The sequence below is a fragment of the Arachis ipaensis genome, chromosome B03, assembly GCF_000816755.2.
Source record: "Arachis ipaensis cultivar K30076 chromosome B03, Araip1.1, whole genome shotgun sequence".
NCBI lineage: Eukaryota > Viridiplantae > Streptophyta > Magnoliopsida > Fabales > Fabaceae > Arachis > Arachis ipaensis.
This window is the reverse complement of record NC_029787.2, coordinates 4,009,493-4,029,943: the sequence shown is the minus strand read 5'-3', so window position 1 is coordinate 4,029,943 and position 20,451 is coordinate 4,009,493. Positions and strand designations below refer to the sequence as shown.

Sequence of the window (20,451 nt, the reverse complement as noted above, 5' to 3'; positions counted from 1 at the left end):
ATGATTTTCATTCCTTTTTAAAAAACACAAACAAAAGGAACTCAACATTAATGAAAATATTGATTCATGAATTTTAGTGCTTAATATGGTAATGAAAAGAAAATTTTAGTTTTACCGCAAATTCGTTTACTTACACCTTTAGCAAAACTAATAATTTATAACATGCCGCATAAACAGAAAACATACACATCAGTAGTTCAACAACATCAATATCAATTCTCTACTGTAATATTTGGTATGTTGACTATTATATGCTCATGAATACATCCATGTCATCCCTCTATACTTTGCGAAACTTAACAGAATTCAGTTCAAACCTTTACAAAGAAGAAATTGGCTTTACATATTTTATGAACAAATTTTCAGTTCATCTCCCCTTCAATTATTTGTCCATGTTTACCCAGAACTTTAGCTCAGGTCATAAATCATAGCAGCAGAAACTAGAAGTGGAAATGGAAAATATCACTTCACACTTGCAAATATGAATGAAGTTCATTTTCCCGCTTGTTTTGTTCTTTCATTTAAGGTTTTTCATATAACTCTCAGCTCTGGTAATCACAGAGAGTTATTTGCAACTTGGAATGATCAGTATCTGCTGAATATTTTCTGATGAAAGCTCTTCTCCACCAAATCTCAAACGCCTTCTGAATATTTGGACAATCATCTCCTTTGTTAAGAAACCTGTCAAACCATTTGAGCAACAGAGCTTGCTGTTGAAGCAAAGGGAGTGTAAGTATTGTTTGGCACAGTCCATCCTCAACCGATTTCTTATCAACCGCTCTAGAAGCTCGACGCATCCATCCAAAGTCGTCATACAGAGCTTCTAGCCATGTCGATAACAATGAAAATCGAGTTTCCTTGGGCACCAATATGTGCCCCCTTCCAATGCCGATACACAGTTGTGCAGTGATCCTGCTGATCTCGTGCCGATAGACAGTTGGAACTCTAGAATGAAGTGCAGCGAGTTCTTTCTGGTCAGCCCATATCTTCACGAATTCCTCGCCTATCTTCTTGGCAATCAAGATGTCAACAATCCACTGAATATTGTCAGCCTCCCGAGCTATTTCGGTAATTAAAGCCCCTCGATCCGGCCTCTCGGCAGTGCTGCTCGCGTCAGAGAGGCACAAGACAAGAGAATTGATGCAATTGTGGCAAAGATGATAAAGCGTGTCTTTAGAAACATCAAGTTTGGTTCTATCATGAGAGCAAGACGGATCCTCTTGAAGCAATTTTGATAGCAGAGCCTTCATTTCCCTACGAGCTTTGTCATCTTTTGCTTGTAAAACACCGGTCAGAAGGCTTGCAAAGATGTCGTCGGCACTCATTCTCGGCGCGGTAGATGGATCAGACGATAGTCTAAGAAGCAGTTGAGATGCAGAGCGATGAAGCTGAAGATAACCAAGCTGAGACATGATTTCATCTTGTTCGTCTTCTGTCCATGGAATTGCTTCCAAATAGTCTAAACAAGCCGCAACCCCAATATCAAACATGATAGCCGCTGAAACCTAACCAAAATTCAAAATTAGTTTTACATGCATCTTCTAATTATGAAATTAATAATTGAAATACTTTTTTGGTTGCCCACGGTATCCCCCGACAGGCCAAGGACTAATCCGTCGCGGATTGGAGCTCCATTTAAGGGTCTGTCGCTGGCCAATGGGTTGCTGCATGCACAAGGCGGAATTCAAACCCCCGACACTTGCTTAAGTGGACGAATGCGCTGACCATTCGACCAATCCAAGTTGGTTAATAATTGAAATACTTTAGATTACAATTTGGTCAAACCTATCACAGTTCTCAACTACTTAGCTATTTATAGCCGTAACTAGAAGACTGGTTAAACCGTTTTACATTATGAATGCATGAAAATGAAACTCCTAAACTGAAGAATTAAATGTTTGGATAATTACATAGAAATGGTTTAAGAGAAACTGACCTTGAGCAAGGTCAAGATTTTGGAAACAGATTGACCAATGAGCTTCTTCATGACATTGTCTTCGCAGTACATGAACACCACAACCTCCACGTAAGCCTCCACGTCATCACTCTCGCACTCGCTGATCTCCACCGTGTGCGACTGCGACTGCGATTGCGATGAACCGCCGCGAAGCTTGTCGGCGAAGAACCTGCTCTTCTGAGAGAGCACACTCTTGTCCACATCCATGGTGACTCTGAACCCGTCCTTCCCCACCACCGTCACCCTGACGTCACCAGGGTTAGCGTGAAAGGGAGCGTGTTGGAGCAGCTTCGAGATTCTGTCTTGAATTCTGCGGCGATTCTCGTCGGAGTGCTTGGTACCGGACATCATTTCGAAGAGCGTTTGTGTGTGTGGAGGCGGCGCCGGCGACGGAGGAGAAGATGAGAAGGTTCTGGAAGGTGAGAGTGTTGACGGAGAGTCGGGGATGAAGCCGTGCTTGATCATGGCGGAGACTGAGACTTGTCTTTCTCTGTCTCTATTGGCAGATGCAGGTGCCGCCATTGGAGGAAGCTAAGCAAGCAATTGAGTTTGGAATCGAAAGAAAGAAAGAAAGAAAATAGAGTGTGAGTGAGTGTGAGATTAGATTTTCAGAGACAAAGATCTTCTATATAAATAAATATATTATGCATAACAAATTAAATCATTAAATAGACTAATTTTTTGTATTTGTATAATAACATCATGTTAATTAAATAAGTGAGATTAAGATTTTTGGGCATGATCATCAATCAATTCATGTTATAATAGAAAGTGGCTACTGATATTGACTCTTGAGGGTGATTGGAGTAGATTATTTATTTAAACTGCCTACTACTAAATTCCTTCGATGTGAATGAGTAATAGTTCAAATGGCATAGTCTTTTCATACTCATTTAAGATGTTTCAGGTTTGAGTCTTCCTATCTTTGATAAAAATAAAAAAATCCCTTCAATAACATTCCTCATTTCTTTTAATTTATTGTCTAGATTTTTATTGATTGAAGACTCCATCTTCTTAATATATATGGACTCGATTACTTTTCACTACACTAACATTGTTATATAGAATGGCTTAAATTTGTTTAAAGTAAAAATTAATACTTTCTGTGTACTTTAATCTGTAATAATCAAACATCACCTTCTTAAACATGTTTCTAATTTTGGATCTAGCAGATAGATGAACTTCCTTTCCAATCTAATGTTTATTTACAAATAAAAAAAAGTAAAATATTAATGAGGGAAACCAAACAAAAAACAAGTGGGAGTTAGTTGGAAAGTGATGGGAGATTATTGCTGCCATGTGCATACAACTGCCTTCCTTCTTCGGAAAACTCTTTTTTTCGATACATTGATTTGGCTCTCATTTACATTCAAATTAAGCAGATTCATCACTCTCATCTCTAGGGACAAAATAAATAATAATTAATTTTTTTTCTTTGGAACCTCATTGACGTGCTGATCCAAATTACAATGATCTTGTTTAATTTCTACTAAATAATTCTTTATCTTTTATATCTTTATATTATATTATATAATTTTTTCTATTTTCAATCAATTTTAAGATATTGTCTGCTTTAACATACCAAGTCTCTCAGTTTTATTCTTAATAAAAAAATAGAAACTATTATTTTACCCATCAAAATTTGTCTAAAAAATTATCCACATTATATGTTTTATTCTCCTTTTAAATTGATATGAAATTTGACAGAACTCTATTTAAAAATTTATTGCTGAATAATGAATTATTACATATATAAAGCGGAATAAACCGACTCATAAACTAACTATTAGAACAATCCAATTTAATTATATATATTGTTAAATATGAATATGCAGAAAATAAGATTAATCTATTAACAATTAAATACTACAGTTACTGAAGGATTATTACACTTGAAGCTGGCACCCTAATAATAATTAAGATTCTAGTAAACTAACTTCTCATCGGAGTGCACAGCCAACTAGCAAGTGCTTGAAACTACACAATGGACCCAATATTGTGGCAATAATATACATATTATTAGACAACTTGGTTAAAGGGGCACAAACATTAAAAAATTTGTCGCAAATCTTGATTATTAATATCTGCTGAAAAGTTGTAGGTAAGTGACATACATATCATTAAAGGACTTAATTATATTATAGACAAATTTGATGCATGGTGGGATTTCTGTCTCAAATAAATTAGGCAAAAAATAATTTCATGATCAATCTTTGAGGGTTTTATTAGTAAATTATACAATAATGAGTACCTTATAAAATAATAGAAATTGTTAAAATAATAGTTATTTTAAAATAAAAGAATGCACATAAATGATCAAACTTTGATAATCAATGAACTGGCCCATCTGGCCAACACCAAAGCAAATAAAAGAAATCATAATTCCATTAACTTTTCAATAAACCTTATTATTATATATCATAATGAATAAAATGAGACATTCTTAGATGCTAATAGAGTGCTTAAATATAATGCACTCCGTGATATTACTAATAAATTCATATTTTAGCTAAATATACAATACAATAATATATATAGAATTTAGATAACATGTCACTTTATAAATGACATGATGAGTATAATTTATTAATCAAGTACTTTATAAATTTACATAATAATTTTTATTATTATATAGATAAATAAATAGATAGATATACAAAATTTAATTTCGATGCACTATATAAAAAAGTTTAACTAAATATATATGTAAAATAATTTACACTAGTGTGCATTAAAAATTAAATTTTACATAGAGAGATAAGAAGAACATTATTTCTAAAAGATATTTATTTCTTCTATGTCTGAATTTACATCTTTTACTTGCTCTTCTTCTTCTTCCTCAGTTTTCTCAAATAGAGGAGCATCAAGTGTAGGAGGATTCTGAAAAAGATGATTATAGTATATGAGCATTAATTAATTAATTAATTAAAAAGTAGCTTATGAATGTTACTACCATGCATCTGACGAGGGCCCAATTGACACCACGAAAGAATGAGTGTGTCTTAATTTCATTAGCTCCTCCTTGTGAACCCATTCTGCTTTTTGGATCTTTTTGTAACAATCCATATATTAAATGCTTTGCATGCAGACTTACCTGCATAATCACACATTATCATTGAGGTTATGTAGATTATTTTATCAGTGTCATTTTAAGAATTTTAATAGTGTTTGTAGTATACACTTCGGGTCTGTTTGGCAAATCCGTTTGAGAGGATAAAAGTGCGTTAAAATTCTTTGAACGCTGCTTTTTGATGTTTGGTAATTTTTTTACTCTAAACGCAGAAGTGATTTTGCAGCTTAAAAGCGCGTTTACTGTAAGCAAAAAATTATTGACACAAACTCACTTCTATCCAAAATCAATTTTACAAAATCACTTTCATTCAAACTCCAGTTTAACCAACTCTAATCCAAACACACACAGTGGTAGATGTAATTATTTTAAAAAAAAAAAAGTAAAGTAAAAAATAAATTTATCAGAATTTATATTTTGGATAAATTAATTATTAAAAAAATATTAATAAGATCTTTTAAGATAATAAATTAATCATATGGACTAATTTAACGTCAATATGTCAATCTCTTTTGATGTATTTTCTATTTTGTATCATGATCTTGAGAGGTTTTCCTTGCTAAGTTGAGCTAGCACTTATTGTTGAGAGTTTAGGTTGAGAGCTTAGCCGAGACAAGCTTCGTACACTACAAGAAAAACACTGAGTACCATCGACTTTACTATCAGAAACAATCAGACAGTATAAACCTCGCCGGTAAATAGTTTCCGTTGGATTTTTTTGTCCAACAGTAATTACCATCGGAAGTTGCAATGGATCATCGGCTCGAAAAACCAATTGGTTACTGGCGAATTCTTCCGACAATATTGTTGGCACCAAAAAATGTTGTTTCGCCAACTGTTACTATCGGATTATTCCTACGGTCATTCCGCTGGAAATCTCAATTTTTTATTTTTTTAATTTGAAATACATGGTCAATTTTAGTTTTAAATTAAATTTTTTTTCACACAATTCGTAGTCCATTCATTGATTAATAAAATTTATTATTTAATTAATATTTAATCAATAATTTATATTCTAAATATTAAATTTTAAATTTTAAATTCTAATAATAAAAATCTACAAGTTGGTAAATAATTATGATGGAAAACAATCTCACCTGTTTACTTTTGGGAAACTTAAGATCCTTATTGAGAATATTTGTAAATGTTTTTTGCCTATTCTTTCCTCTGAATGGCGTAAATCCATAAAGCATTTCATATAAAAGAATTCCTGAAAAAATATTATTGCACCAGATCCAAACAACTTCTAAGTAGGATTCATGAATATAAATATAGAGAATAAATAGTGTAAATACTTTATGTGTCCGAGTTATATATTAATGTAAAGATGATAGTAAAAAATTACTAGTATGACCTGCACCAGTTACAATTTCCTGCACAAGAATTGAATAAAATTGTCCGGAAATGTTTGGTAACAAAAGAAAATTAGCTAAAAATAGTCATAACTTGCTTTATTTAGCATCATTAATTATTGCGACAATTAACTAATGCTAAATAAGGCAAGTTCTGGCTGTTTTTTTTTCTACCTAGTATTACGATAAAAATTAGATGAATGTGTATTTAATTAGCAACAAGCTTAATTATTAATAAAAACACATTAATCATATCATGTATGTGATGTATGCTTCTATATATACATAATCTTGCATTAATTTGATGACCAGAAATAATTAATAACAAACCGGAGCTATATACTCTTCTGTGCCAACAAAAGAATTTGATTCTCTTATAGGTTCTGCCAAAAATATTGGAATTTCTGGACCTTTTTGATGTTTCTTCTTTTCATTTGTAGTTGGAGTTATAAGCTGTGAATATATATATAAGAATCAAATATAACATAAATGAAATTAGTTCAGTCATCAAAAATATATTAATATATCTCTTAATTAAATTGTAAGATTATTATTAAGATACCTGTGGTTTGCTGGATGTTAAACATGATAAATCAAAATCTGTTAGAGAAACATGTCCATTGCTCTGAAGTAACACATTCTCTGGCTTCAAATCTCGGTAAATTATTCCTGTATTAGTGTATTCTCACCAAATAATTAACAAGTTTTGTCAATTAAACGAGAAGTTAGCAACATCATTATTAGTAGTAGATAAGAGACTATACCTTGACAATGAAGGTACTCCAATGCAACCACTACCTCAGCAGCATAAAATCTGTTATTGTTATTCAATAGAATTAGTGATTAGTATAAAGAGTTTAATTTTGATGCGTGCAATTACATCTGTTTTTTAGGATGATTATTTACGCGATTAATTTAAAAGATAATTATTTTTATTGATATGACGTTACATAATTAGATGCACTGATAGTACATCAAAATTAAATTTTTAGTATATATAGTAGCTGATGATATGAGAATATACATAAATGAGATTTAAGAATCTTTTAAGGAGAATGTAACCAAAACATAAGATTCAAACAAATTTTTAGTATATATGTATGGCTACCTGACAGCATCTTCCTTGAGAACCTTAGATGGCTGGCGATCAAGAAGTAGGAATAATTCACCACCAGGGCAGTAATCAGTTATCAAACAAACATGGGTTTGAGTCTGTATATATGATGTCAAATGCAATAATCAGAAGCTAGTAAGTATTTGAATGCATTATATATATTCTCTTTGAAATTGAAATAATAATAATAATAATAATAATGAACCTGAAAGGAAGCATATAAAGCAGGAAGAAAAGGGTGGTCCAACATGTCAAGGATTTCTCTCTCAGTGGAAGCTCTATGCACCTTGTTTCGATTCATCATCACATCTTTCTGCATTGCCTTCATTGCAAAGTATTGTCCACTTCCACATAGCTCCACCAAATACACACTTATGAAAAAAAATAATCAAATCGAAATTCAGAAGAACAATGTTTCTTGACATTAAAAGATACTATAAGAAATTGTTGGAATAGCGACCGTTTTTAGCGACCTATAAAATCAGTTGCTAACAGCGACCGATCAGATTTTTTATGACTAAAAAAGGGCTGATCACTAAATCGGTCGCTATTCTAATAATTTTTTGTAGTAGACGTACCTGCCAGTATCTCCTGCTCCCAAAGGCTTTACTGGCTTAAAATGCTTCAACTCTATCTGTTCTCCACTATCCAGGATCTGCAAAAACCCCATAATACCCTCATAATTTACCCTTAATTAATTAATTATTGGAATATTTAGTGAAAAATTAGTAACAAACCTTTTGAATAGCTGCCCAAGCAGCAGCATCTTTTCTATGAGGTTTAGGGTGAACAACTTTTGAATGGTTCATCCATAGATCTTCTGGTTTCTGAAAAGGTTCATGCATGCAAACACATTTATGAGCACTCAATAATAACAAGAGTGGCCAAATAAATATAATTAATTACCATATTAGCATCTGGAAGTTCTCTAACAGCATCATCAACATTTTCAGCAGTTTGTTTTACCTGATTAACACAGATACAGACCAACAATTATCCAATGTAAAACAAAGAGAATTGCAAGAACTAATTAATGATTAGAAATTAAACAGACCAATAATTGTCCCTCTTTGGCAGTATCATCTGCAATGCAGTTGTGAAGAGGCTCCAAATGTTGGCTACCATCAAGTTGAACACCAATAAAATACTGTACTTCTCCCTGTTAAGAAAAACACAATCTTAAAACTGGTTAATTAAATTTAGTATGATTATCTATATGTGTGTGCGCGTGCGCGTGCGTGTTGTACCTTCTGATCTCGCATAGGTTGCAAATGAAACAAATTCCAAAACTTCTTACCTGAATTATTGAGTAGAAATTAAGAATCTTCAGTAGCAAGTAGAATAATAAGATTTACATTGTTAAATTTGTTATTTTTCTCTGTAGAGTGCAGACTGCAGAGTAATCAAAGGATATAGAAAGAATAAATGTTAATTAAAGAAGCTTATATTAATTATTACCACTCTTTGTATAATTAATGAGCTGCACAGTAATTTCTATTTGGTTGTCAATGGCCTCTCTAATTTTTCTCACTGTAGCTCGATCAGTTTCAGGTCCTTGCAGAAATCTAAAATCAACCAAATTTATCAAGATTAAAATAAGCATCACTATGATCATAGAAACAATTATACATATAATAATTGAAGCTTGTGGAAAAGTTAGAAGCATAATTGATTACACAATGAAATTTATTGAATGCATACTTCTAGGGACTAAATTTCTACCTTATTTGTATGTCATAATATAATATATCTATTATGAACCAAAAGTAAAGTAAGTAATGTTGGTTTTTCATTTTCTTAGTAGTAATTAATTTAATGCATGCACATACATTACCTGCAATTTCTTCCCAAGATCTCTTCTCTACTATACTCTGTAAGTTCCAAGAAGCTATCAGATGCAAAGATCTGAAAAACCATACACAAACTTTAGCTTTTTCACTTAGATTATTGATGCGTTTAGAAGAATTTTTAAATTGTGAATTCAAAAATTAATTATTTTTGCTACTGTGAAAATATACTATTTGTTGTTTATACAAAACTTTTTTATACTACCAGCATGTGAAAATTAAATAAATTCAAGTCAGTACAAAGCATTTTACAGTCTTGCAATCACATCGTTTTTTTTTAATGATTATTCACGTGATTAATGTAAAAAGTAATTATTTTTACTGATGTGTTATTACTATAGGGTTATCGGGTAGCCTTGGATCAGTAATGACGAAGTTCTTTTCAATGCGTTCGAGTGTGGTAGCAAGATCAAAGCCCTTTCTCTTTTCCCTCACATTACACTCGTCATAATCTCCTTCTTCGTTATCATTATCATTCTCCTCGTCACTCTCAACACTGTCCTCGTCAGCTTCATAGTTCGACATACTTTTCCTAATCAACCTGTTACATAATATAGCAAAACAAAATAATTTCAAAAGATGAAGTCTAACAATTATGATAGGTCATTTTTTTTTTGTCTATTTTAAAATTTTTTATAATTTTCAATTATTTTTGTTAACATATGAATCTTTCGGATACAATTTTAATAGTTTATAGCAGACATACCCCATGAAAGAAAGGCGACGGCGGGAGCTAATCTTAGTATGTTTGTTGTTGTTAGGAGGAAGAGGAGGAACGCGAGAGAGCATTGAGTTGCTTCTAGAATGTTCTGAAAGTGATTTACGTGTAGAAGAAGTAATGATGCTACTATCTGATTTTCTCCTTAATAATGCTGATCTTGGAGGAGCTGCTTTGTTCTTCTTCTTATTATTATTATTGGACTCATTAGAGTTTGTGTTTGATTCACTGAGCCTCTTCATCTTCATCTTCATGGCTTCCACTAACTCTCTTGCTGAATTCCCTGCCTTCTCTTTCTCTCTAGCTGCATTTCCATCGTCATATTTCTATGTTATTATTACAAATTTATTAGTAATTGATAATGTTAGAGAGATAAAAAAATAATTTATTTTATTTAATATTTATTAATTTTAATAACAATTAATAAATATTAAATAAGACAAGTTCTAATTATTTTTGGTTAATTTTTTTTTATTATCAAACATTTTTTATTAGTAATGGTATATGCTTAAGTTTCAAGTTTTTTTATTTAATTTGTTTATTTTAGTTCTCACTTCCTTTTTATTTTATCCTTTAAGTATTAAATATCAAATCTTAAATTTTAATAATATAAATTATTTCTATATTTTAAACTAATTTGAACAAGTGATTTGATGAAAAGGAGTGTAGAAAAGTTGCATACCGGCATATCGAATCAATGATTCAGGGAGTCCATTGGGGCGTAACATGTTTTCCTTTGACCCCTCTGTGTGCTTGCTAACCTCCACTAACATTCTGCCACGTACCCATTTTCCATTTTTCATTTTCATGCAACGTATGTTATTATAAACACACATCATTATGTTACATACTTACATTTTATTTATTTTTCTTCAATTTGAAAGAACTATTTCAAAAGCGTAGTATCAATTCAATTCTTGCTATATAGTACGTAACATTATATTCCTATCATGGTAGGACCATCTTTACAGAGACCTATGACGATATTTAATTTGTGCAGTCACTTAATGTTATTTATTAATATATCCAAACCCTACAAACAAGTAGTAATAAGTAGATATATGATATATCCGAAATTTGACACAAGAAGTTTATTAATAAATAGAAAGAAAACGAAATCTCCGAGAGAGATAGAGAGTGGTCATTATCATAACTGGGATTCAATGGGGGCCTCCCCAAACTCTTATCCTCTGATTTCATATAAGACATACATTACTTATATCTATAAAATGACTATACCAACTAAAAGTCATCAATTGTTTTTGGACACTATATCTACAAGGTCCCAAGCTATATATACATATGCATATGCCCCATCAAATCAAACCAATATAGTCAAAGACAATGACAAATACATATGATACAAATTACAAATATCGTTAATAGCCAGCTATATATATGCTACTTGATTCAATTATTAATATACCTCCAAATTAAAATGAAACAATTTAGTTGGTAGGATATGGGAAAGTATAGTAGGGGCTAATTAACCGACAATGAGTTTTTATATATGGTGACTTATTTATACTAAGATGTTATTATGTAAAAATAATATATTTGATTAAATTATTTAATATAATAATATTTTATTTTATTTTATTTATTGTTTTCAACAATTAATTTGTCTTTATATATTTTAGATGAAAAAACTTAAATATCTCATATTTTAAAAAATGAAAGATATTTTTATATTTTTAAGGGTAAAGTATATTTTTTTTCCCTGAAGTTTGGCAAAAGTTTTAAAAATACCCTTAAGTTTTATTTTGTTTCAATTTTGTCCCAAAAGTTTTCGATTTGCATCAAATATATCCCTGACAGTTAAATTTTCAAAAAATTTAAGACCAATCTAACAATAATGCATGAAAATGATGCTTAATTTGCTTGTATTGAGGGTTGTTCTTATGAAATTGTTGTTGAATTGGTCTTAAATTTTTTGAAAAATTAGCCATTTGGGGTATATTTGATGCAAATCGAAAACTTCTAGGACAAAATTGAAACAAAATAAAACTTAGGGGTATTTTTGAAATTTTTGTCAAACTTAAGGGACAAAAAGTATACTTTACCCTAGAAAATAAGATCCTGAAGTTTGAGAACCGGGTCGGGGCCATGAAAACCGTGATGATTATTAGGGTGGACAGTGTGGAACAGAGTCTCTCTCTCTCGTTGGTCAGTGTTCTCTTTCCTCTCAGATTTCCTTTTCCGACTGCTCTGAACCCAACCCACACGCCGGTAACTATAAAACACTTTCTTCTTCTTCACGTGTGCTGCAATTGAAGCCATAACTAGGTCCTCTTTTTCCACTACTTGATTGGAACCTTACCTTCCACACCTTCTATTAATCACTACTTTATTTTTTTTATTGAATTTTTTTTTTGTTTCATGTGTACCTCTTATTTCCTCAACGTGTGGAGAATCTTAGTTTACATGTGATAGATAAGATAATATCATTGATAATGAACAAAAGGAAAAAAAAAGGTGTTGGCTTTGTTTGTGTTGCAGCTATCTAAGGGTGCCTTTTAGCATTTCTTTATTCTGTTATTTATTTTCCTCCTAAGAAGTAAGAACCTTATGTTAAAAAGGGATTTATTTTTATTATTATTATTTTTCTAAATATAAGTTACTGTTGGAAAGTTTATTGTTTTGGTCCAGTAGATTTTGGGAAATTAGGGGGGTGTGTGGGTGGGGAACAAAACAGCAATGAAGAGGTAGCTTGAGAGGGTATTGTGTATGGGTGGGGAATGATAAAATGATATTAGTGTGAGGTTGGTGGAATTTTATCATGTTATGGAATTGAAAGTTAATCATTGAGGTTGGGGGTAGTGGTGGTTGTCCCTTGTTTGGGAGATTGATGCAAGTTTTAACTAAATTCAGAAAATGAAAGATATGCATAAATATTATTATTTGGCATATACCATTCCACTCTTGTTTTTCTCCATTATCATGCTGTGAAGTGCTATAATATTCTTGTGAACTCAAATAGCATCTGCTGGTTGGTATTGTTATATAGTTATTCATTTTCTCTGTTTTATTGAATCAGGTCTTAGTTGCGCAGAAATGAAGTGAAAATATTGATTCTTATGTTCCAAATTTGTTCGCCATATACATAAAATTTGTGCAATATGGAAACTGAAAAAACTGATATTTCAAAGGCTGAAGAATTCAAACAACTTGCCAATGAAGCATTCAATGGTAACTAATATGCAAACTATTTTTTGCGGTGTGGTTTTGTTCAGTTTCTCAGATATTTTTATATTTTTAATTAATAAAAAATTTATGTATTTTTAAATTAAAAAGTAAAAGATTTATTTATTTTTTTTACAAAAATATTTAAGAATGAATAATTATTTATATACATATAATTACCCGATAAATTTGAGGACATTTCCATCATGGTCTTTGATTGGAGAAATAGTGAGAAGGTTCCAAAAGGGAGTGCCATCTTTCTTGTAGTTAAGCAACCTTCCACAATAGCTTGTCCCCATGTTCAGAGCTTCCCTTATCTTTGCCACGTCAGCTGGATCTGTATCTTTCCCCTGTAAAAACCGACTGCACGCACAACAGACTCTCAAATTTTTGCATAGACATAATTAATGTTACTCAAGATCGAAATATTTTATATAACTCTCAAATATAACGACGATTAAAATTAAGTAAATATTTACATACAATTATTTTTATATAATAATTTAATTTTAAAAATATTATTAAATAATTTAATTAAATATATTAAATTATGTAATTATTTTTAATTAACAACTTCACGTAACCATGTAGCTTTTCCGCTCAAGATGGAGATAGATAAGAGTGGTTACCAGTTTCTGCCAATGACTTCTTTGGAGGTGTAACCAGTCATGTTGAAGAATCCAGCACTCGCATACAGAATCGGATAATCTGCTTTCATGGCGTCCGAAACTACGAACGTCTGTTGAAACGTCGACAGCGCAGCTCTAACATCCTCCGATACACGTGGCACTCCACGCGCCACCCTCACATCTCTACTACTACTGCTGCTGCTACTTGCTCCGCCGCCAACCTCACCGCCTGATGTCCGAGGCGCCACTCCCCGCGGCTTTCCTGTCTCCTCGTCCGTCTCCAGCACCAGCCCCCACTCCGCCGCCCTCTGCGCCGCTGCCTCCGACGGAATGGACGCTTCTGAAGGAGCGGATGAGATTTGCGGCGAAGAAGAAGAAGAAGGGTTGGACAACACTTGGAGCGTGCCGCTAGGGTGTCCCCGAAACGACGTGGTTCTGTTTGACGGCGACGACGATGTTTTGTCCTCCATATCCCTGTCTAGCATCAACCAAATAAAAATGAGGAGTTTAATTATATTATTATAACCTGAATTAGTAGTAGTATGAAATGCTTAGGTTAATATAAATGATTCAGAATCCAAAGGTGGTGAGACTAGTGTAGTAGCTAGCAGTTGCATATGCATATTTAGATAAGATGAATCACTGAATTTTGTTGTTGCTTGTTGCTGTTGATTCTTCTTATAGAGGATTTCAAGGGGAACCAATTATAGTGGGGGCCGGGTACTGATTGTGGCGGAACGAATTGAAGCATGCATGTCATACTGATACATATATTTTATTACGAGAGGCTAGTAGTTAGAATCTCGATTTTCCTCTTAAAATCTTTAGATATTACTATTTTAAATGAGTTAATCGATTTTACGAAATTTGTATTAGGAACTGACGATTTTACGATTTAAATCTTGTTAAGATTTTACGTTTTACGTACTTAATTATTTTTTTGATTTTACGTAAAATTTTGATTTTCTCTACTTTGATTATGATTAATGCCAGAAGATTAGTAAATTTCATGGTTCTAAAAACCGGACCGGACCAGCCGGTTCAACCGGAAAAATCGAAAATCGGTTACCTGGCCGGTCCGAGTAACCTCAAAAATCGAATGTCAAAGAATCGGTGAAAAAACCGGTCGAACCGATAATTAACTGGCGAACCGGAAGAACCGTCTGGTTTTTTGACGGTTCAGTGGTTTGGAAATTTAGAAGCCAAACGACGTCGTTTTGGCTATTTAAAAAAAAAAAAAAATTGGCGTACGCATTAACCTTAACCAACCTAACCCTAATCAATCAGCCACCCACCAAACCCCCGAAGCTCCCAGCTTCTTCCCCTCTCATCCACCAAGGCCACCATTGCCACCGCCCACCAAGCTCCAGATTCCAGCAGCGCTCCTCATTCGCGACCCAGCATCGCTCCTCATTCGCCACCCAACAGCGCTCCTCAGCAGCCGCGACCACCACCGCGTTGAGCCTGCCTCTCATTCGCCGGTAAGACTGATTTTCTTATCTTCTTGATTTTGAACATGCTTCCTTCTAGCTCGCCTGTTCTGTTTGAAAAAAAAATAACAGGGCATCTGATTCTGTTTGCTGGTTCATGGATAACATGCTGATCTTAATTTTTGTTTTTGATTCTCTATGCTGCCTGTTCTGTTTGCTGATTCTGTTTGTTGGTTCATGAATATGCTCTATGCTTCTGTTTTCTCTATGCTCGACCATTCTGTTTGCTTCTGCTTTTTGTTGCTTCTGAATGGAAATAGTTTTAAATTTTTATTTTACCTGAATCAGTTGATTTCTGTGACTGTCAAGCTGCATGAAGTTGATCTATGCTGCCTGTTCTGTTTACTGGAATCTGGAAATAGTTTTTGATTCTCTATGCTGCCTGTTCTGTTTGCTGGAAATAGTTTTTTATTCTCTATGCTGTCTGTTCTGTTTGCTGCTTCATTATTTTCATGGTTTTTTGAAGTTGATTTCTTGTCTTTGATTTTCTGATTGTTATAGATGGAACAATCACAAAGTAACTCACAGCCACAAGATAATGCTGCTCAAAATTCTCAAACTGGTTCATCTAGAGGTAAATCTGATCTAGCTTGGCAGTATTTTACAGTGAAGTATGACAAAAATAACAAGGCTCAATATACATGTATTTTCTGCTTGAATACTTATAATGGAGGGGGGATATATAGAATGAAATATCATCTTGCAAAAATCCCTGGACAAATTAAAGTTTGTAACAAAGTAACTGAAGATGTTGAGCTTCAATTCAAAAGGCTTTTGGAGGAAAACAAAAAAAATAAGGCAGAAAAAAGAAAATTTACATCTGAGTGTTATGATGTGGAAAGTGAAAGAGAAGCGGAAGAAGATGGTGAGGCGCCTAATCCTGTACAACCTCCGGCTCCTGCAACAATGGGAGACAAAGGAAAGAGAAGAGCGATTGCTGCTACTCCAATTGGAAGTTATTTTAAGGAAAGGACTATGCCAGGCTCTCAACCAGCTTTGAAAAGTGTCTTGGCCAGTAAACAAGTTAAACACAAGGTTAAGTTGGGGCTTGCAAGATGGATCATTGATGCACGGATTCCATTCAATGCAATTCAATCGCCTTACTTTCAACCTGCCTTGGACGGCGTTGCTGCAATTGGACCTGGTTTCAAGGGACCGTCGTATGACGAAATGAGAGTTCATTTGCTGGCCGATCTTAAGAAGGAGTGTCAGTTGCTTGTTGAAGGTTATAGGAGCTCGTGGAAAAGGACTGGTTGTACACTGATGGCAGATGGCTGGACTGATCAAAGGCAGCGTACGTTAATTAATTTTCTAGTTTATTGTCCTGCTGATATGTCATTTGTTAAGTCTGTTGCCGATACCTTGTTTAAATTGTTTGCTGAGGTTATTGAGTGGGTTGGGTCTAGTAACATTGTGCATGTGGTTACTGATAATGCTGCGAATTATGTATCTGCTGGAAAACTCATTCTTGGCAGTATTTCACAGTGAGGTATGACAAAAATAACAAGGCTCAATATACATGTATTTTCTGCTTGAATACTTACAATGGAGGGGGGATATATAGAATGAAATATCATCTTGCAAAAATTCCTGGACAAATTAAAGTTTGTACAAAGTAACTGAAGATGTTGAACTTCAATTCAAAAGGCTTTTGGAGGAAAACAAAAAAATAAGACAGAAAAAAATTTACAAGTGATTGTTATGATGTGGAAACACAAGCGGAAGAAGAGTATGAATCGCCTAATCCTCTACAACCTCCGGCTCCTGCAACAATGGGAGACAAAGGAAAGAGAAGAGCGATTGCTGCTACTCCAATTGGAAGTTATTTTAAGGAAAGGACTACGCCAGGCTCTCAACCAGCTTTGAAAAGTGTCTTGGCCAGTAAACAAGTTGTGTACAAGGTTAAGTTGGGGCTTGCAAAAAGCATCATTGATGCACGTATTCTATTCAATGCAATTCAATCACCTTACTTTCAACCTGTCTTGGACGGTGTTGCTGCAATTGGACCTGGTTTCAAGGGACCGTCGTATGACGAAATGAGAGTTCATTTGCTGGCCGATCTTAAGAAGGAAAGTCAGTTTCTTGTTGAAGGATATAGGAGCTCGTGGAAAAGCACTGGTTGTACACTGATGGCAGATGGCTGGACTGATCAAAGGCAGCGTACGTTAATTAATTTTCTAGTTTATTATCCTGCTGGTATGTCATTTGTTAAGTCTGTTGATGCTTCTGATATGATAAAAACTGCCGATACCTTGTTTAAATTGTTTGCTGAGGTTATTGAGTGGGTTGGGTCTAGTAACATTGTGCATGTGGTTACTGATAATGTTGCGAATTCTGTATCTGTTAGAAACTCATTCATGAAAAGTATCCAAACATTTTTTGGTCTCCTTGTGCTGCTCATTGCATCAATCTTATCTTGAAAGACATAGCAAGTCTTCCTCACATAGCTGACCTTGCCTCTCGTGCTTCGAAAGTGACTGTCTTTGTTTACAATCATATGATTTTCTTGTCATGGCTTAGAAAAAGAAAAGAGTGGAAAGAAATTGTTCGACCAGGTGTAACACGTTTTGCTACTGTTTTCATTACTTTGAAAAGTATATATGATCATAAACAAGACTTGCAAGCATTGGTGATTGACAAATATTTCACTTCTCATAAATTATCCAAGAGTGTCAATGGGAAGATGGTTAGTTCAATTATCTTGGATAGTAAGTTTTGGGAGGATTGTTTTACTACTGTTATGCTTGTTGGTCCTCTAATTAAGTTATTGAGGCTTGTTGATGCTGATGGGAAACCTTCTATGGGTATCGTGTATGCGGGCATGCAAAGAGCCAAAATTAATATCAAGACAATGTTTAGAAATAGGAAATCTGTATACACACCTTATACAAGTATCTTGAAAATGCGGTGGGATAAGCATTTGAAGCGTGACCTCCATGCAGCAGCATACTTTTTGAATCCAGATTACTTCTATAGTGAGGGGTTTGTTGAGAAGGCAAATATCTTGAGGTCTTTGCTTGATTTATTTGATATTGAAACTCTTTGCGATGACTCGGTTGTCGCAATGCAAGAGATACAGTTGTATCTAGATCGAAAAGGAAGTTTTGGAAGGGAAAGTGCATTGAAAGCAATTAAGAGACTTGAACCTGGTAAGTATTTATATTTCTATGTTCAATTTACTTTGAATGTTTTTTAAATATTGAATGAGAATTGATAGTTGAATTTCATATTCTGGTAGGTGAATGGTGGAGGCTACACGGTGGGAGTGCTCCTAACTTGCAAAAAATGGCAATTCGTCTTCTTCATCAAACATCTTCATCATCCGGCTGCGAGAGGAACTGGAGCCTCTTTGAACAAATCCATTCAAAGAGGAGGAACCGATTAGAGCATCAAAAGCTAAGTGACATTGTTTATGTCACTTATAATCTACGCCTTCAATCTAGAATGCATCGCAAGAAGAAGAATTATGATCCAATTGACATTCAAAGCATTGACACAGTAGATTTTTGAGTAATGCCGAATGAAGAAGATCCTGAATTTACTAATGGAGACATTGAAGGCATTGAAAATTTAATTTATACGGATAATGCTATGCCTTCATATCCTACAGGTTATTGAAATAGCAAAATTTGTTTCATTTCCTCTCAATATCTGATGTAAAGTTCTAACTTTAATTTTTTCTTGGTTTTCTATTTTATTTTATTAGATGGAGGAGATGTGGAACTTGATGTGGATTTCCCTAATGTTGCTGCTTCTTCAAATACAGCTTCTTTTGGTGGTACTTCTGATGATGGTGGTTTTGGATTACCTGTTTATGATGGAGATGTTGGAACACTTAATGATAATTATGATTTTTTGATGAGTTGCATCTTTGATTAGTTGAAAACTTGCTAGTAATTGTATCTTTTGAATGTAGAACATTATGGGTTTGTCATTATGTACGTTTTATTTTTTGTTTAGTTATAAACTTTGATGTTTGAAATTGTTTGTGAACCTCTAATATTAAGTAATGGATAATTTATTATGTGAAATATTAAATTTTATTAAGTTAGAAATTATTGAATTTATATACTTAAGATTATTTTAAGTTTTTTAATAATTTTATTTAATATTTAATTAAACCGGTTGAACTCCGGTCGAACCAATGAACCATTAAATCAATAACCTCACTGGTTTATTGACCGGTCCGATTCTCATAACCTTGGTAAATTTTATAATTTATAGTCATTAATTAATTATTATTAATCTTTATATTTAGTGATAGTATAAAATTATTTACTCTTTTTTATTAATTAAGTATTTGTTAAATTTTAATAAAAATACTGACTCTAAATTTTCTCTTTTATTATAAAGAATTAAGATATAATGAATATTACGACGACCTCAGATATAGATGGATTAAAACGTGTGGAGGAGGGAGGGTAATTAAGTAAATTAAAGATGAATGGTTTGTTTTGATCGAGGGAAGGGAGGGGAGACACAAATTGGTGCAACAGAAATGAAGACTATGACAATGTTTGCTAATTATGGCAGAAGAACAGTAGCAGGTTTCTGTGTTTGGGGCCAGCCAAATCCCATCGAGGACACCTTTCGGATTATAATTGAATTCAATCTCTCCATATATATCAATTATGCATCAAAGGAATGTTCCGATCCTTTATATATAGTAGTGATAGTAGAGTTAATATAGAATACAATAGTATTCAAGAGTAAAAAACCTACCTCACAGGGATAAATGGCTAACAATGATTCTTCTACTGATTCTGTTGCTTCCTTCATTATTCTTAACCTTTTTTATATTACCTTGAATCATTTCTTCTCCCACCAGCAGTAACAAAATGTTAAGTCTTCTTAATATATGTATATCAAAAATACTTGGAGGCACCAAAAATCCGTCACCGAATCCTTCATAATGTATTTATGTATGAAGTAAAAGTTTAAGGGACCAGCAACTTTTTTAAATTATGGCCAGCATGTAACCAACAAAAAAAAGTAAGCCATTGGATGAAATCTCACACCATTAAAATCATTATTGATGGCTATTTGATGACTACAAATCACAAAAATTGCTGGCCTCCTAACATTCCTCAT

At 33.4% G+C, this 20,451-nt stretch overlaps 4 protein-coding genes across 4 annotated transcripts; 2 read left to right on the top strand and 2 right to left on the bottom strand.

Annotated features, from left to right (window-relative positions):
* Positions 194–2,572, bottom strand: LOC107629157 (BTB/POZ domain-containing protein At5g60050). The gene is made up of 2 exons (XM_016331869.2): positions 1,937–2,572; positions 194–1,505 (listed from the first exon to the last, which is right to left on the bottom strand). Exons 1-2 carry the CDS (start codon positions 2,477–2,479, stop codon positions 543–545), a joined length of 1,506 nt encoding a protein of 501 aa, XP_016187355.1. The 5' UTR covers positions 2,480–2,572; the 3' UTR covers positions 194–542.
* LOC107629156 (phototropin-1-like) lies at positions 4,619–14,623 on the bottom strand. Its single transcript, XM_021117815.1, has 21 exons — positions 13,871–14,623; positions 13,422–13,604; positions 10,741–10,832; positions 10,047–10,362; positions 9,677–9,881; positions 9,328–9,398; positions 8,952–9,058; positions 8,741–8,790; positions 8,548–8,652; positions 8,400–8,459; positions 8,231–8,320; positions 8,072–8,148; positions 7,699–7,864; positions 7,488–7,591; positions 7,144–7,193; positions 6,942–7,048; positions 6,710–6,832; positions 6,371–6,400; positions 6,125–6,274; positions 4,911–5,051; positions 4,619–4,837 (listed from the first exon to the last, which is right to left on the bottom strand). Exons 1-21 carry the CDS (start codon positions 14,353–14,355, stop codon positions 4,733–4,735), a joined length of 2,817 nt encoding a protein of 938 aa, XP_020973474.1. The 5' UTR covers positions 14,356–14,623; the 3' UTR covers positions 4,619–4,732.
* LOC110270501 lies at positions 15,335–16,848 on the top strand. Its single transcript, XM_021120122.1, has 2 exons — positions 15,335–15,351; positions 15,862–16,848. Exon 2 carries the CDS (start codon positions 15,862–15,864, stop codon positions 16,846–16,848), a length of 987 nt encoding a protein of 328 aa, XP_020975781.1. The 5' UTR covers positions 15,335–15,351.
* On the top strand, positions 17,133–18,870 carry LOC107632359. The gene is made up of 3 exons (XM_016336048.1): positions 17,133–17,633; positions 17,708–18,509; positions 18,599–18,870. The coding sequence occupies exons 1-3, from the start codon at positions 17,133–17,135 to the stop codon at positions 18,868–18,870; spliced, it is 1,575 nt and encodes a 524-aa protein (XP_016191534.1).

What these genes read in the sequence shown, in the direction of transcription:
- LOC107629157 (XM_016331869.2), bottom strand. Translation starts at nt 2,479, where the DNA reads ATGGCGGCACCTGCATCTGCCAATAGAGACAGAGAAAGACAAGTCTCA. An exon ending in AAATCTTGACCTTGCTCAAG is followed by an intron (nt 1,506 to 1,936) that starts GTCAGTTTCTCT and finishes AATTTTGGTTAG; the next exon opens with GTTTCAGCGGCTATCATGTT.
- LOC107629156 (XM_021117815.1), bottom strand. Translation starts at nt 14,355, where the DNA reads ATGCTAGACAGGGATATGGAGGACAAAACATCGTCGTCGCCGTCAAAC. An exon ending in GGCTACCCGATAACCCTATA is followed by an intron (nt 9,399 to 9,676) that starts GTAATAACACAT and finishes ATGGTTTTTCAG; the next exon opens with ATCTTTGCATCTGATAGCTT. An exon ending in CATTAATTATACAAAGAGTG is followed by an intron (nt 8,791 to 8,951) that starts GTAATAATTAAT and finishes TCAATAATTCAG; the next exon opens with GTAAGAAGTTTTGGAATTTG.
- LOC110270501 (XM_021120122.1), top strand. Translation starts at nt 15,862, where the DNA reads ATGGAACAATCACAAAGTAACTCACAGCCACAAGATAATGCTGCTCAA.
- LOC107632359 (XM_016336048.1), top strand. Translation starts at nt 17,133, where the DNA reads ATGGGAGACAAAGGAAAGAGAAGAGCGATTGCTGCTACTCCAATTGGA. An exon ending in TGTTTAAATTGTTTGCTGAG is followed by an intron (nt 17,634 to 17,707) that starts GTTATTGAGTGG and finishes TGTATCTGTTAG; the next exon opens with AAACTCATTCATGAAAAGTA. An exon ending in AATTAAGAGACTTGAACCTG is followed by an intron (nt 18,510 to 18,598) that starts GTAAGTATTTAT and finishes ATATTCTGGTAG; the next exon opens with GTGAATGGTGGAGGCTACAC.